At 41.9% G+C, this 15,495-nt stretch overlaps 1 protein-coding gene across 1 annotated transcript; it reads left to right on the top strand.

Moving 5' to 3' along the window:
* Window positions 1–840: 840 nt before the first annotated feature.
* On the top strand, window positions 841–15,220 carry plod3 (procollagen-lysine, 2-oxoglutarate 5-dioxygenase 3). The gene is made up of 19 exons (XM_084712020.1): window positions 841–1,058; window positions 4,803–4,894; window positions 6,289–6,425; window positions 7,410–7,573; window positions 7,712–7,824; window positions 7,909–7,972; window positions 8,107–8,204; window positions 9,360–9,461; window positions 9,562–9,693; window positions 9,783–9,904; window positions 10,814–10,918; window positions 11,126–11,251; window positions 11,347–11,488; window positions 11,609–11,722; window positions 11,859–11,930; window positions 12,123–12,227; window positions 12,310–12,456; window positions 13,406–13,531; window positions 13,729–15,220. The coding sequence occupies exons 1-19, from the start codon at window positions 974–976 to the stop codon at window positions 13,882–13,884; spliced, it is 2,202 nt and encodes a 733-aa protein (XP_084568146.1). The 5' UTR covers window positions 841–973; the 3' UTR covers window positions 13,885–15,220.
* The last annotated feature ends 275 nt before the right edge of the window (window positions 15,221–15,495 follow it).

Below are 15,495 nucleotides of genomic sequence, written 5' to 3'. Positions count from 1 at the left end.
TCTAACTGAAATGAATGTGGAAATATGAAGACAAAAAAGAATAAAAGAATAATTACAGTGATCTCCATATATTTTCATATTTATCTGTTCATTTATTTCTGCATATATTTATATTAAAACACATTTCTATATTATATTTAATTTTGATTGGAAATTGCTCTAATTGTTTCTCTATGTTTTAATGCTCCGATGAATCATTCATGTTTCATTTATTAAAGAAAAAACAGTAGGGAAAAATAAAAAAAAAAGAAATCTAAAAAAAAAAAAACATATTATGTTAAAACAAATGAATTGATTTTTAAATATACAGAAAAAAGGAAAATATTTTCATGCAAATATATGAATAAATATAGAGAAATAAATGGAAAAATATTCAAATAAATTAAAAGGGCATGATTATTCTTTTAAATTTTATTTTTTAGTTATTTACAGACTTTTTTCACATTAAATTTCTTATTCTTTTACAGATTTATTCTTGTTTATGGCAACCATCCACAGCTTTATTGGTTATATATTGTTTATATATAATTGAAGAAGTGAAATAAAAGTTTCTTGGCCCCGCCCCTCTCTCCCTCTCTCCGTTCTGTCTCAGTGTCTCTCTCCCACTCTCTCTCTCAGGAATGCATCAGACGTGGCAAAGATTCACTTTCTCCATTTTCACGAACTTTCTGTATCCGGAGGACACGAAAAAACTCTGGAGCCCATCGTTTCCATTTGTCGTGCTCTGATTGGTCAGTGACCCCGTCAATCAAGGTTGCTGCGCTTTTCATTGGCTAACACTTGTCCAACGGGCGGGCGGATGTTTTTGTAGTTTCTGTTGATATATTTTCGAGTGTGTGTTATCGCGAGATTTGATAGCAGTTCGAGAGTTAGAGAGGAGAGCTGATGGAGAGAGGAGAAGTAGAGGAATAAAGTGACGGTTTACAGTGTGAACGGAACCGTTAGTTAATAGAGTTTTTAAATAAAGGCCGCCATGATGTCCTGTTGGCTTCTCTGCCTGCTGGCTGTCGCCTTCCTCCAGAGCTCCGTGTCTGCCGAACAGCGGAAGCTCCGTCCAGGTAAGGCCGCTCCTTAAGCTCCCCTGCTCGGCCAGGCGGAGCACCATGACCCGCTGGAGCTGCTGGGTTCTGGAGCTCCGAGCTAACTGTGGCTAATTACACCGTTATTCACATTAACGGGCTTCAGCGGCCTCATAAAGACTTTAATAAGTGCTGACTGTTAGTTTTTTATGGTTATTTAAGGTTTAACCTGAGTAGTTTTAACTGATGTGAAACCATTAACGTTAGTTTGACTCTTCAACTTCCAACTTTTAACGTTAGCCTGAAGGCTAACCAGCAACAAATGATTATCTTTCACTATTTATTTAAATATTCAACCCTTTAAAGTGTCCGTTTTAAAATATTAGTGTTAATGATGACAGGAAACAGGAAAACGAGCCTCTGTTTAGCAGATATTGTTCTAAAATAAGTCTAAGAAACGGGATTTTCTGTGTTGACTTTGTGGGTAAAAACTATCGATCAGCTGTTTTGAGTATTGTAGTGATCACTAAACCACAGAACCTGATTTCTGGTCTGAAGGTTAATGCTTGAAGAAGAAGTCTGTGAATCTGATCAGTCTGTTGGTGTTTCCTCCAGTTAAAGTCTTCATCTTAAAGCTGTGATTTGGCTCATTGAGGTCTGTAAAGTGTTTGACTTAGACGGGTTCAGGTCTGGATGTGAACCTCTCAGAGACTCAGTCCACTTCAGCAGCTCTGGAGGAACTTTCCAGATCTCTGAATCACTGCCCACATCTCCAGTCTGCTCTGTTGTACACGGACAAAGTGTGAGTCTGTGAGTGTCTGCTGTGATTTAAACCAAACACCAGCTTCACTTCTGACTGTTCAACAGAATATTATCACATCACAGTATAAACATTGTTCTTTGATTCAGACCCCAACAAATATCACAGAATCTTTAATGTAATATTTTCCTTGTTGTCAAAGAAAATGAAAATTGTGATGAATTCCCCCTGATAGTGAATCATGTCACCACTGCAATATTTTTACCATCTCATGCAGCCCTAATATGACTAACTCATATTAAATGATGTTTCTTTGTCAGTCATCATAAAATTCAACTGAGAAACTGATCTTCTTAAATAGTCTCGTTCAGTGTTCATGTTGACAGATGTTTTTTTTTATAGTTTTATTCATATTTTAGTCATCTGTATTGCCTCAGTTTTATCATTACTAAATATCATAAGTAGAGCTGCAACAATTAATTGAGTAATCAAAGTATTTATAAGTATTAATTAAAAGGCCAAATTCTCTGATTTCAGTTTCTTAAATGTGAATATTTTCTGGTTTGACAGTAAACTGAACGTCTTTGAGACATTTGAGGACGTCTTCTTGGACTCTTTGTTGTTTTCTTACATTTTATGGTCCAAACAACTAATCAATTAGTTAAGAAAATGATGGACAGATTAATCAGTAATGATAATAATCATTAGTTGCAGCCCTAGTCATAAGATTGTAAAACATGCATTCTTCACATATTCAGTGAAACTTTACATTTATTATCTTTAGCATCTCAATCCAGCTTTTAATTTACAATCTGTGATTAGAAATAATATGAACATGTCTGTTCTACTCTTTTTCTCAAACATTGACATTTATGAACAGTTCTGAAGTCAAAGTAGAAGCATGAAGTCAAACATGGAGACGTCCAGTTACAGTCTGCAGACTCGTCTCTCTCTGATATTTGTCATGTGCATCACTTCCTGTTTGTCCTGCAGGGAGCAGATTCCTGTATGTTACAGTTAGAAGTTGTTTGGATTACACTGATATTTTACTGTGTGAGGAAACTCAGCTGTGTGTTTGGACAGCTGTGTGTGTGTGTGTGTGTGTGTGTGTGTGTGTGTGTGTGTGTGTTGTCGGGGGTTTATTGTTTCACACTTGGAGCAGCAGGTTCGTGAGCTGGTGTCCAGTTTGTTCACCACAGAGCAGAGCTGAATCACACAAATAAAACACAAAATTTCAGCTTCTTAAATGTGAATATTTCTTGGTGTCTTTTCTAATATTTGACAGTAAACTGAATATTTTTGAGTTGTGAGTAAAACTAGACGTTTGAGGACGTCCCCTCAGGGTTTTAGACACACTGATTGACATTTTTCACCATTTTCTGATATTTTCAAATAAACAACTATTAATAAATTAATGGAGAAAATAATTGACTGATTAATTGAACATGAAAATAATCCTTAGTTGCTGCTCTGCAAACTTTTCCGTGTCGAGGATCCCTCAGTAGAAGCACATTTGACCTCCAACCACCAATATGAGAGGATTTTCTATCAAGATGCACAACAGACATGTAACCATATATCACATATATCAATATGTGATCAATACCGTATGAACTGTGATGATATCTGTAGTGATATTAAATGGTTAATCTTTTTATTTCATTTTATAAAATGACTTCTACTGACTGCTGCATTGTGTTTGTTTTACTGTGGTAAAAATATTTAAAGATAAAGTGAAAAAAATACAAGTCATGCCAGTTTTTTGCATGTTCAGGTCACAGCTGCTTTTAAGTTTCACACATATTGATCCTGACTGATGCAGATACTGACCAGTAAAATCAGTTAGACGATATTATTCATACAGATCAGACAGTGCAATGTCATTTCTCTTTGTTTTTTTGTGATAAACTAAATTATGTCCCAACTTCTAAAAAGAATACTTTATGCTTCTCTCCTCACACACACACACACAGACACACACACACACACACACACACACACACACACACACACACGGTGCTTTAAGACACGTTAGCAGACTGAAGGAAACCTGCAGAAACGCAGAACACAAGGAGGCTTTTGTCACCAGATCCTCCTCTCTCTTTCTGCCTCCCTCCGTCCTCCTCCTGTCCTCCCCCTCCTCCTCCCGTCCTCCTCCCGTCCTCCCCCTCCTGCTCCTCACCTCGCTAACCTCTCCCAACAACTTCTGAGGAATTTCCCTCTCGTCAGATTCCTCGAAAGCCTGCAGGGAGGGAGGGACTATGAGGAGGTTTGTGTTCTGTCACGTCATGCAGGATTTTACTCAGTGGTCAAATGTAACTTAATGTTTCAGTAGAGTTTTTAAAATACTTTCTATTTCTGCTTCACTGAACCTCAGAGGCAAATATTGTACTTTTACTCAACTATATTTATGTTGAACGCTGTCCACTCCTCGGATCATTAAAACAAAATGTAATCACTAATAAAAGTTGATATATCATTAAAGTCATTAAAATGAGCTCAGCCTTTATCAGCTGCAACATTAAAATGATGAACACATTAATACACAGTCGATCATTATAATCCAGTTGTTCTCCTGTATTTCTCCAGATTTCTGACACTTTTTGTTTCTGTCAGCGTCTGTATGAAGACCTGTACAACAACACAACTTCACCACAGCAAATCTCTGAAGAAGAATTCCTGTTTATTAAAAACAAGTTTTAAAAGAAGAAATTAGCATTTTGTAAAACCTGCCAAGTTATTTTTTCTTTAAGGCAAAAAGTAAATGTATGAAAGTTTACATTAGGGGTAAATTCTATAGAACATAGAAAAGGTGTTACTGTGTGCTGTGTTTTATTTTCATTCTTTAAAATTCTCTGAAACTCAACTTTTGAAATCTTTTTTGTTTGAAGGTTGGCAACTAAGTTAATGACTGTGAACACTTTAGCTGCCACCCTCGTGTACTGAACAATTGATTAGTTGACCGATCACCTCATCTCTCTCTATGTGTGTGTGTGTGTGTGTGTGTGTGTGTGTGTGTGTAGAAAACCTGCTGGTGATCACCGCGGCAACAGAGGAGACAGACGGCTTCAACCGCTTCATGAGGACGGCCCAAGAGTTCAACTACACTGTGAAGGTAACACACACACACACACACACACACACACACACACACACACACACACACACACAGTCAGAGCTGCTGGGAGCTGTGCAGCATGGTGACGGGACGGGGTAGAATCACCCATCACCTCTTGACCTCCAGAGATCTCAGCAAACACAGATGTCAGATCAGCGTCCAGGTCTGTTTTCATTTAGTCTTTCTCGTAGATGTGACTGTTAGATTCAGCTGCTGGAGTCACGACTGTACTGAGAGCAGCTGGCGAGCTGATAGTTAACTCTTCATGTCTCAAGACAGCTGATGTACAGGAGCTCCTGTCATCTACGTTAGTTTGAGACTGAAAGTAGAACTGAAACTAACAGACAATTAAATCTGTTCAGTCATTATAAAAATATGAAATATAAACATTTTAAATATGAAACACTTTTCAGCTGTAGCTGTAAACCATCTGAGTCTGTGGTTTGTTTGGAGCTCTTCACTCTCTGCAGACTCTCTGTACTGTCAGACATGAGTCTCGTGTCTGCAGTAAAGAGGTTTGGGTCTGATGGAGGGACCGGTCTGCAGCATCAGGTCCAAAGATAAAGAGGTTTGGGTCTGATGGAGGGACCGGTCTGCAGCATCAGGTCCAAAGATAAAGAGGTCTGAGTCTGATGGAGGGACCGGTCTGCAGCATCAGGTCCAAAGATAAAGAGGTTTGAGTCTGATGGAGGGACCGGTCTGCAGCATCAGGTCCAAAGATAAAGAGGTTTGGGTCTGATGGAGGGACCGGTCTGCAGCATCAGGTCCAAAGATAAAGAGGTTTGAGTCTGATGCAGGGACCGGTCTGCAGCATCAGGTCCAAAGATAAAGAGGTTTGGGTCTGATGGAGGGACCGGTCTGCAGCATCAGGTCCAAAGATAAAGAGGTTTGGGTCTGATGGAGGGACCGGTCTGCAGCATCAGGTCCAAAGATAAAGAGGTTTGAGTCTGATGGAGGGACCGGTCTGCAGCATCAGGTCCAAAGATAAAGAGGTTTGGGTCTGATGGAGGGACCGGTCTGCAGCATCAGGTCCAAAGATAAAGAGGTTTGGGTCTGATGGAGGGACCGGTCTGCAGCATCAGGTCCAAAGATAAAGAGGTTTGAGTCTGATGGAGGGACCGGTCTGCAGCATCAGGTCCAAAGATAAAGAGGTCTGAGTCTGATGGAGGGACCGGTCTGCAGCATCAGGTCCAAAGATAAAGAGGTTTGGGTCTGATGGAGGGACCGGTCTGCAGCATCAGGTCCAAAGAACATTTCAAACTTCTCAAGTGCAAAAACCTCCATGTGACAGAAGTCACCCCTCTTTAAGATATGAGCTGTTTTGTCTTGGCTGAGTACAGGAATGATGATGATGATGATGATGATGATGATGATGATGATGATGTGTGCAGGTCCTGGGTCTTGGGGAGGAGTGGAAAGGGGGTGACGTGGCTCGGACGGTGGGTGGAGGTCAGAAGGTGCGATGGTTGAAGAAGGAGCTGATCAAACACTCGGACAAGAAGGACATGGTCATCATGTTTGTCGACAGGTAACACACACCTGTACATGTCCTTGTTTTTCTTCTTGTACTTTCTCTGTCACTGCTTCTGTTCTTTCTTCAGTAAGAAATCTGACTCACCTGTCCTACTTATACAAACACAGGGACAGAGGTTTGGTTACAGAGGAGGAGGTGATGAAGGTTTCAGTCTGTGTCAAACTCTGTCAACTCTGTGCTTCTTTTTTGTTATTTGAATGATATTTTATACAAATGATAGCTATAAGATAAATGTAAGAGAAGTTATTACAATAATTAAATGATATTGTTAATTTAAGTTAAAAGGACTTAGATATTTAGAACATTATTGTGTTTTTTTTTTGTCAGACATTGGTTCAGTTCTGTTTATAAAAAACTAATTAATAAAATCAGTAATTGTTTCTTCCTTAATTAAAGAGGAACATTTATTGCACAGAGCTGAATAAAGGGCCTTAAATGATGAGTAAGTGAGGAAAAGAATCTAGTTTCTATTTCTGATCAAACCGCAGCAGAATGAGGAGACCCCTGTGTTTCCTCTTTTAGGTTTTAATGAACACCTTGAGCTCCGCTTTGCTGCTGCAGTCTGTGATTACACTGATGACAGAGCTCAGACTGAGACTCTCTCTTTGTCCTGCTGCAAACACAGCGACATCTGCTGGTTTGTACGACTCGTAGCATCCCTGAGAGACGGGAGCTGAAGCCCTGCAACCGCTCACTCAGTTACACATCTGGAACAGAACATTTCCTGTGAAATACTGAAGAAATCACAGTTAATACCAGTTAAATCATCCATCTGGTTCAACAAAAAGTTAACAAACTCAAACAGTTTTTGATCATCTGTACACCAGAGTCTTAGTCTTCTGTCAGAGGCTTTTATTCTGAAACCCCAGCCTGTCTGCCTCTCTCTCTCTGTAGTTACGATTTGATGCTTTTATTTTGAAACCCCGGCCTCTCTCTCTCTCTCTCTCTCTCTCTCCCTCCCTCCCTCCCTCCCTGTAGTTACGATGTGATCTTTGCGTCGGGTCCTGAGGAGCTGTTGGCCAAGTTTTCCCGTCTGGGTCACAGAGTGGTTTTCTCAGCTGAAGGATTCTGCTGGCCCGACCAGAGACTGGCCTCCAAGTACCCTGAGGTGCATTCTGGGAAACGCTACCTCAACTCAGGAGGTAAGACGCCATCTGTGATTCAGTCTGATTCCGGTCCCATGTCACATCCTTTTTAATGTGCAAGCTAATTGTGTGTGTGTGTGTGTGTGTGTGTGTGTGTGTGTGTGTGTGTGTGTGTGTGTGTGTGTGTGTGTTCAGGGTTCATCGGCTTCGCCCCTGACCTCAGTACGATCGTCCAGCAGTGGAAGTACAAAGACAACGATGACGACCAGCTTTTCTACACCAAAATCTACCTGGACAAAACGCAGAGAGTAAAATCTTCATCTGAACTCACTGATTGTTGATTTATCATCGAAATATTCAAAATGATTGACACTGATGATTTATCTCTGCAGACAAAGTTCAACATCACTCTGGACCATCGCTCCAGAATCTTCCAAAATCTGAACGGAGCTGTTGGTGAGACACACACACACACACACACACACACACACACACTCACACACACACACACACACACACACACACACACCTCCACCGTTCACACTGTGTTTGTAACACCTGAATGATCTGAACACGTCTCTGTCTGTCAGATGAAGTCGTGTTGAAGTTCGAGAGGGCAAAGGTCAGGGCGAGGAACGTCGCCTACGACACACTTCCTGTCATCATCCACGGCAACGGACCCACCAAGGTAACTGACCAATCACAGCCCTGATGTTCCTCACCAGGGGTTCGTGTTTGTGGTCGTCACTGTGGCAGAAGTTTACACCACAGTGAAGCAGACATGATGCTTTGCTCTGAATTCTGGTTGAAATTACAGCTCAGACTGTCACTGAAAAAAACCAACAAGTGTTTTAAAGCTGTCATTAACTAACAGTGACGGGTTCAGTGGGAACACAGAGGAATTTATTCACACACTACTGAACTCAGAGCAGGAGGAAGAAAACTGCACTCAGAAATCTCACTCCTGCTAACAGCTCACTCACAAATAACACAGAACTTTATTAAAACTGAAGGAAATTCTTCTGACAGATTGATTCAAAATTACAGGAACACAATAACAAGTATCAGGAGTAACTGTGAAGAAACTAATAGAAGAACAATAGAACATGACATTGAATGTTCTTCTATTAAAACTGTTCTTCCTCATGTAGTTGATGAATGAGACACTGAAACTAATAAGAACAGCTTCGCTCTCCTGATGCATTTAACTGTTTCTGGTTCACTGATAGGCCAATATGGTAGCATGTTAGCATGTTAGCATCTACCAGATCAGCAGCAACATTTCTGACTTCCTCTTTTTTCACACAAAATTCAAATTTCACACTGAGTTGATAAAAACACAGCAGGAGGGAAAAACCACAATCTGACCTACTGTAATTTTTACATCAGAGGAGGTTCAATATTTTGTTTTAGATGAAATGTGGTTTCCTGACCAACACACCATGTTTGTTTGTTTGTTTGTTTGTAACAGATCCCTGTAAAAAATATCACACCATAATCATTTCTGTGTTTTCTAATGAAAATAACAATAATGATGTAGAAGTTATCATTCACTCTGATAATATATCATAACTACGATATCAGTCAAAATAATCACAGTTAGATATTTTGTTTGTTGCCACAATAAAAAGTCCACGATTAGAAAAATGTCCTTTATTAAATATTAAATCTGATGTGTACATCAACCTTTAGTAAAATAAAAGTAGCAGTCGTGACCTCAGTACAAAAACCAGCCTGAATGAATGTTTGAATTATTTATGTTCAGCTGAAAAACACAAACAAGCAGCAGTCGGTCAGAAGCTGATCAGATGTCAGAGCTGTGATTTTCTTTTTGTCTGTGCAGCTGCAGTTGAACTACCTGGGAAACTACGTTCCCACAGCGTGGACCTTTGAGAACGGCTGTGGGAACTGTGACGACGACCTGCTGTTCTTCAACGACGTACCTGTACGTTCACTCACCTGATGACACTGTAGCTCTTTATTTAAGTCTGTCAGTGTGTAATGTGTGTGTGTGTGTGTGTGTGTGTGTGTGTGTGTGTGTTCAGGATGAGGAGATGCCTCTGGTGTACGTCGCCGTGTTCATCGAACACGCGACTCCCTTCATGGAGGAGTTCTTGGACCGACTGACGACGCTGAACTACCCGATGGCGAAGATCCGCCTCTTCATCCACAACAACGTAAGAGACAGACGGAACAAAACTGTGTTCTGATCGACTCTGTTCCGTCCTGTTCTGCTCTGATCTGTTTGAATCGACCTGTGATCCAGGTGGTTTACCACGAGCGCCACATCCAGAAGTTCTGGGACCGTCACAGGGATCTGTTCCCCGACGCCCTGCTGGTCGGACCTGAGGAGAACCTGCAGGAGAACAAGGCCAGAACCATGGCTGTGTGAGTGGAGAGAGAACGTACCCAGCACTGTTTAAACTTCACCTTTAGAACAATACTGTTACTTTTTAGAACGTCTGTGGATCCTTACAGACTACAAGAACCTGTGCAACATTTTCAACCAGAGCTGAAAAGATTAATCAGTGATAGAAAATTAATTGGCAACGGTTTTGATAATCAATTTATTGTTTTTGTAATTTTTCTTAAGTAAAAAGTTTCAATATTTCTGATGGTTTCAGCTTCTCAGATGTGAAGGTTTGCTTGAAAATATCAACATTTTTCAGTATTTTCTGATCTTTTAGTTGATTAATCATGAAAATAATCGTTTCTGACCTATTTTCAGCTCAGTCTGATTGTGTTGATTTGATTTAATTTTTTCACCTTACCTATTTCAGCATTTAGTCTCATAATTCTAAACAATACTTTTTCCTGTCAAAAGATATACAGTTTTCTGTGATAAAAAGCAGAGAAAAATCCTAAAACTGGAGAAACAGACACAGAGACATTTTTCTTCTGACCTGAACTGAAACTGTTCTTTATTTAAAACCCTCCACATACGACTTAACAACCATCTCTGTAACTCTGCCAAACCATTTAAAAATCAAAATGAGGCGGAACAAAATAACTCAAGCCAGTACTTTACAAAGAATATTTATAGTTCCACAGAAAATTAAAGCAGTTTTTTGGCCTGATGGTGACCTGGACCACCGCTGCTGCTGCTTGAGAGGCCAAATGAGTGTGATCCAAAAATATCAGATATCAAAACACCAGAGTCGTTTCACTGCACAGAATTTCATCAAGTGAAAGATGTGACACTTTGAGAACTTAATGGATCTTAACTTATTTTTTTTTTTGTGTGTGTGTGTGTGTGTGTGTGTGTGTGTGTGTGTGTGTGTGTGTGTGTGTGCGCAGCGAGGCGTGTAAGAAGGATCCAGAGTGTGATTACTACTTCAGCATCGACTCTGACGTGGCCTTGACGAATCCTGACACACTGCGGATACTGATCGAGGAAAACAAGTACGAAATCTCCTGAGGAGTAAACTCTACTACTGTACTACAAGTACTCACCACAACTTCCATGTTCCACCCTAACAAATACACACAGTACTCCTCTAAAGACCTCACACCCAGAGCTCAGGCTGGACTGGAACTGCTGCTCTGTAACTGGATGATATTAACTTGATCAGTTTGAATATTTCTAATCGTTTGTAAATTGTCTGTCAGGTCAGTCATTGCTCCCATGTTGTCCAAACACGGGAAGCTGTGGAGTAACTTCTGGGGTGCTCTGAATCCTGAAGGATACTACTCCAGATCTGAAGACTACATCGAGATCGTCCAGGGAAAGAGGATGTGAGAACACACCCACAACCACGTTCTTCTCACAGCAGAGGAGAACTGAGGTGAAAAATGTTTACCTGTGTGTGTGTGTGTGTGTGTTTCTGCAGCGGTCTGTGGAACGTCCCGTACATCACTCAGGCCTACCTGATCAAAGGCAGCATCCTGCGCTCCAAACTGTCCCAGGTGAGCCTGTACGTGGACGCTGAGATGGACCCCGACATGGTGTTCTGCAGAAGCATCAGAGACCAGGTAAGACATGCTGAACACCTGCTCACATCACAACTATCAACTCCAGACACGTGAGGCTGCAGCTTAAATCCCCGGATACTTCATGAAAAGTGAGAATAATGAGTCTTCATTTGTCCACAGGGAGTCTTCATGTTCGTATCAAACCGTGATGAGTTTGGTCGTCTGGTGGCGTCGTCAAACTTCAACACGTCCAGGCTGCACCCAGACATGTGGCAGATCTTTGACAACCCTGTGGTCAGACAAACATGCTAACACACCAACATGAACACACAGTGACCTGCATGAAAACACCTGCTGAGCCTGTGTGTGTGTGTGTGTGTGTGTGTGTGTGTGTGTGTGTGTGTGTGTGTGTGTGTGTGTGTGTTTACAGGACTGGAGGGAGAAGTACATCAATGAAAACTACTCCAAGATCTTTGAAGATGACAAGAGATTTGTGGAGCAGGTAAGAGAACACAGAACATCCTGTAAATAATCACCTCCAGGTCCTGATTAATACGTCCACCCAGTGTGAGGTCAGTCACATGAAGACGACAAACATCCACTCTAGTTACCTGTGTCTGATTCACCTAAAAGTTCAGATCAATACAACAAAATAATGATGGTTCAATAATGATTTGATGTCTGTGTCTCTCAGCCGTGTCCAGATGTTTACTGGTTTCCCGCCTTCTCAGACAAGATGTGTGATCATCTTGTAGAAACCATGGAGCATCATGGTCAGTGGTCCGGAGGAACACACAAGGTAACCTGAAAACCCGTCTGACCGACTGTTTCTGAAGGTGAGTTCAGTGACTGTTGAGTTTCTTCTGTGTGTTTGTGTTCAGGACGAGCGTCTGGCTGGTGGTTATGAAAACGTCCCCACTGTGGACACTCACATGAACCAGATCGGCTTTGAAAAGGAGTGGCTCAAATTCCTCAAAGAGTACATCGTCCCTGTCACCGAAAAACTCTATCCTGGATATTACCCCAAGGTACAGTCCAGACGACTCGGTTACAGTCCAGACGACTCGGTTACAGTCCAGACGACTCGGTTACAGTCCAGACGACTCGCTTACAGTCCAGACGACTCAGTTACAGTCCAAACGACTCAGTTACAGTCCGGACGACTCAGTTACAGTCCAGACGACTCAGTTACAGTCCTGACGACTCAGTTACAGTCCAGACGACTCGCTTACAGTCCAAACGACTCGGTTACAGTCCAGACGACTCAGTTACAGTCCGGACGACTCGCTTACAGTCCAGACGACTCAGTTACAGTCCGGACGACTCGGTTACAGTCCAGACGACTCGGTTACAGTCCGGACGACTCGGTTACAGTCCGGACGACTCGGTTACAGTCCAGACGACTCAGTTACAGTCCAGACGACTCGGTTACAGTCCGGACGACTCAGTTACAGTCCGGACGACTCAGTTACAGTCCGGACGACTCAGTTACAGTCCAGACGACTCGGGTTACAGTCCAGACGACTCGGTTACAGTCCTGACGACTCGGTTACAGTCCAGACGACTCGGTTACAGTCCAGACGACTCAGTTACAGTCCTGACGACTCGGTTACAGTCCAGACGACTCGGTTACAGTCCTGACGACTCGGTTACAGTCCAGACGACTCGGTTACAGTCCTGACGACTCGGTTACAGTCCTGACGACTCGGTTACAGTCCTGACGACTCAGTTACAGTCCAGACGACTCGGTTACAGTCCTGACGACTCGGTTACAGTCCAGACGACTCGGTTACAGTCCAGATGACTCGGTTACAGTCCAGATGACAAAGTGCCCCAAGACACAGTCCTGTAGGCTGAAGTCCAGTTTGTGGTTCAAAAACCTGCTGAGTCTGTAAGATCTGAAGATGCTGGTGTGTTTATCTGTTGTAGGATCACCTGTCAGGAATCTTTAAAGTTCTGAATCCTGTGTGTTTGCAGGCTCAGGCCATCATGAACTTTGTGGTGCGTTACCGTCCTGACGAACAGCCGTCTCTGCGGCCGCATCACGACTCCTCCACTTTCACCATCAACATCGCCCTGAACAGGAAGGACATCGACTACGAGGTACTCGCACAAACACACTGATCTGATCTGTGGACATGTTACCAGCGTCATCACAGGATCAGCTTCAGGACGTCTGTATTATTAGAATAAACAGGTTTTACATGAGAGTTTTTGATGTAACCTGTTAATAAAATCGTGTCCCTGCTGGTGTCCTGACGTCCTGTAAGTCTGAGTGTTGTGGTTTACTGTGTTGTCAGGGTGGAGGCTGCAGGTTCCTGCGTTACGACTGTAAGGTGGAGTCACCTCGGAAGGGCTGGTCCTTCATGCACCCCGGCCGCCTGACGCACTACCACGAGGGTCTGCCCACCACCAAAGGGACCAGATACATCATGGTGTCCTTCGTAGACCCCTAGACACTCTGAGACTGTGTGTGTGTGTGTGTGTGTGTGTGTAATGAGCCTTCCTGTTCACAAACCAATCAGACCAACCAACCAGTTTGATTGGTCTACTGAGTGTGTGAACATTAATCGACCTCATCATCACAGATAGAGACAGACAGGACGGACGATTAGACGTGATGACCTTAAATGCATCATTTCAGAACATATCTCACACCTTCTTTTTTCAACGTTTGTCTAATTGTGACATTCTGTGGGAGATTTCAAAATAAGAGACATTTTATTTATCTTCATTAAGTGACTTCAGACAAACAAATGTGGCATTTCAAAATAAGAGTCTCTTGTCACCGTGCTGCCTTATCTAATTACACTACCTGAATCTATGCAAGCAGAATACACACTCCACTCCTGTGTGTGTGTGTGTGTGTGTGTGTGTGTGTGTGTGTGTGTGTGTGTGTGTGTGTGTGATGGTCCGCTCTCTGCTGTCACACTCCATCAAACTCTAAAAATGATGTAGCTGCAGATTAAACTTCCTGAATGTTTCACTCCACAGTGCTCATCCCGCAGAGAGGTGGCGCTGTGGCGGTTCTAGGTTACCATGGTAACCACAGTCCTAAGACAGCGCGCCCTCTGAAGTATTATGTCATGTGTGACTCTTCTTCAAAAGTTACTTGAGTTAAAAACAAACAACATTAATCATAGAACACACCACTAGCTCGCTGTCTGGGTGATGCTGGGGTTACCATGGCAACCAGAAATGTAGCTGTGCATGATGGGAAAAGCAGGAATTAACTGGCCCAGATGGAGCGTCACAGGTTGCTTTGATCTCTTAGAGTTTGTGAAGATAAATCAGGAGAAAACTAAGTGTCATAAAGAGAAACAGCAGATTAATGTTTCAATAAGAAAGAAAAAGATGTTTAAAAATATTTTTATGCCAAAAAGTCTGTAAATGGAGTGTTTTTTTTTTTTTAAGGAGATGAACTTCCACTTTGGGATCTTTTAAAACTGTTACTGGGAAAACACTACAGGTTTTTATATTTTCATGTTTTATTCTTGATTGTTTAGTCTTTTAAATTCATGTCTTCTGACTGTCTTTGGTTCTTTGTGTTTCCATCATGTAGTTGAGTATTTCCTGTCGTCGTGGTGTGAAACCGTCCTGTCCTCTCACAGTATGTCTCTGTGATGGTTTTGGACTCAGGGTTTCCACCCGACGCTGCCTTTAGTTTCTCTCCATGCGTGCCTGTCGATACGAGGAGTCAGCTGTCTCTGGCTTTGTACAAACTGCATTAAATTATTTGTTAATGACTGAGCAAATAAAGTTTTGAGATTTTAATAAATAATTTGACTGTGACTGTGGGGTGCGTTTGTTTTTTATGTCGGGGAGAAGCTGAAGTTGTTTGGTTTTATGATCAATACTGGAACGACTTTTGGAAATTATTTTGGCTTCATGAAATAAAAAAACATTTTGTACAACTTTTCTGTTTGTGGAGCTGCTGTAAAGTTTAAAGTGCAAAATACGTCATGAGGTTACGTTTCAACACTGATGTGAAACGTAACTTCATCATGAGTCACGTCTGACAGGAAACCACTGTTCTATAAGACAAATATGAACCAACCAAACCCCAT

The sequence above is a fragment of the Lutjanus erythropterus genome, chromosome 23, assembly GCF_056507025.1.
Source record: "Lutjanus erythropterus isolate fLutEry1 chromosome 23, fLutEry1.hap2, whole genome shotgun sequence".
NCBI classification, from domain to species: domain Eukaryota; kingdom Metazoa; phylum Chordata; class Actinopteri; order Lutjaniformes; family Lutjanidae; genus Lutjanus; species Lutjanus erythropterus.
This window is presented reverse-complemented; position numbering and strand designations above follow the sequence as displayed.

Coding starts and splice junctions, on each gene's coding strand:
- plod3 (XM_084712020.1), top strand. CDS start 974: ATGATGTCCTGTTGGCTTCTCTGCCTGCTGGCTGTCGCCTTCCTCCAG. Junction 8,205..9,359: donor ACGGCAACGGACCCACCAAG/GTAACTGACCAA, acceptor TTGTCTGTGCAG/CTGCAGTTGAACTACCTGGG. Junction 9,462..9,561: donor TGTTCTTCAACGACGTACCT/GTACGTTCACTC, acceptor GTGTGTGTTCAG/GATGAGGAGATGCCTCTGGT.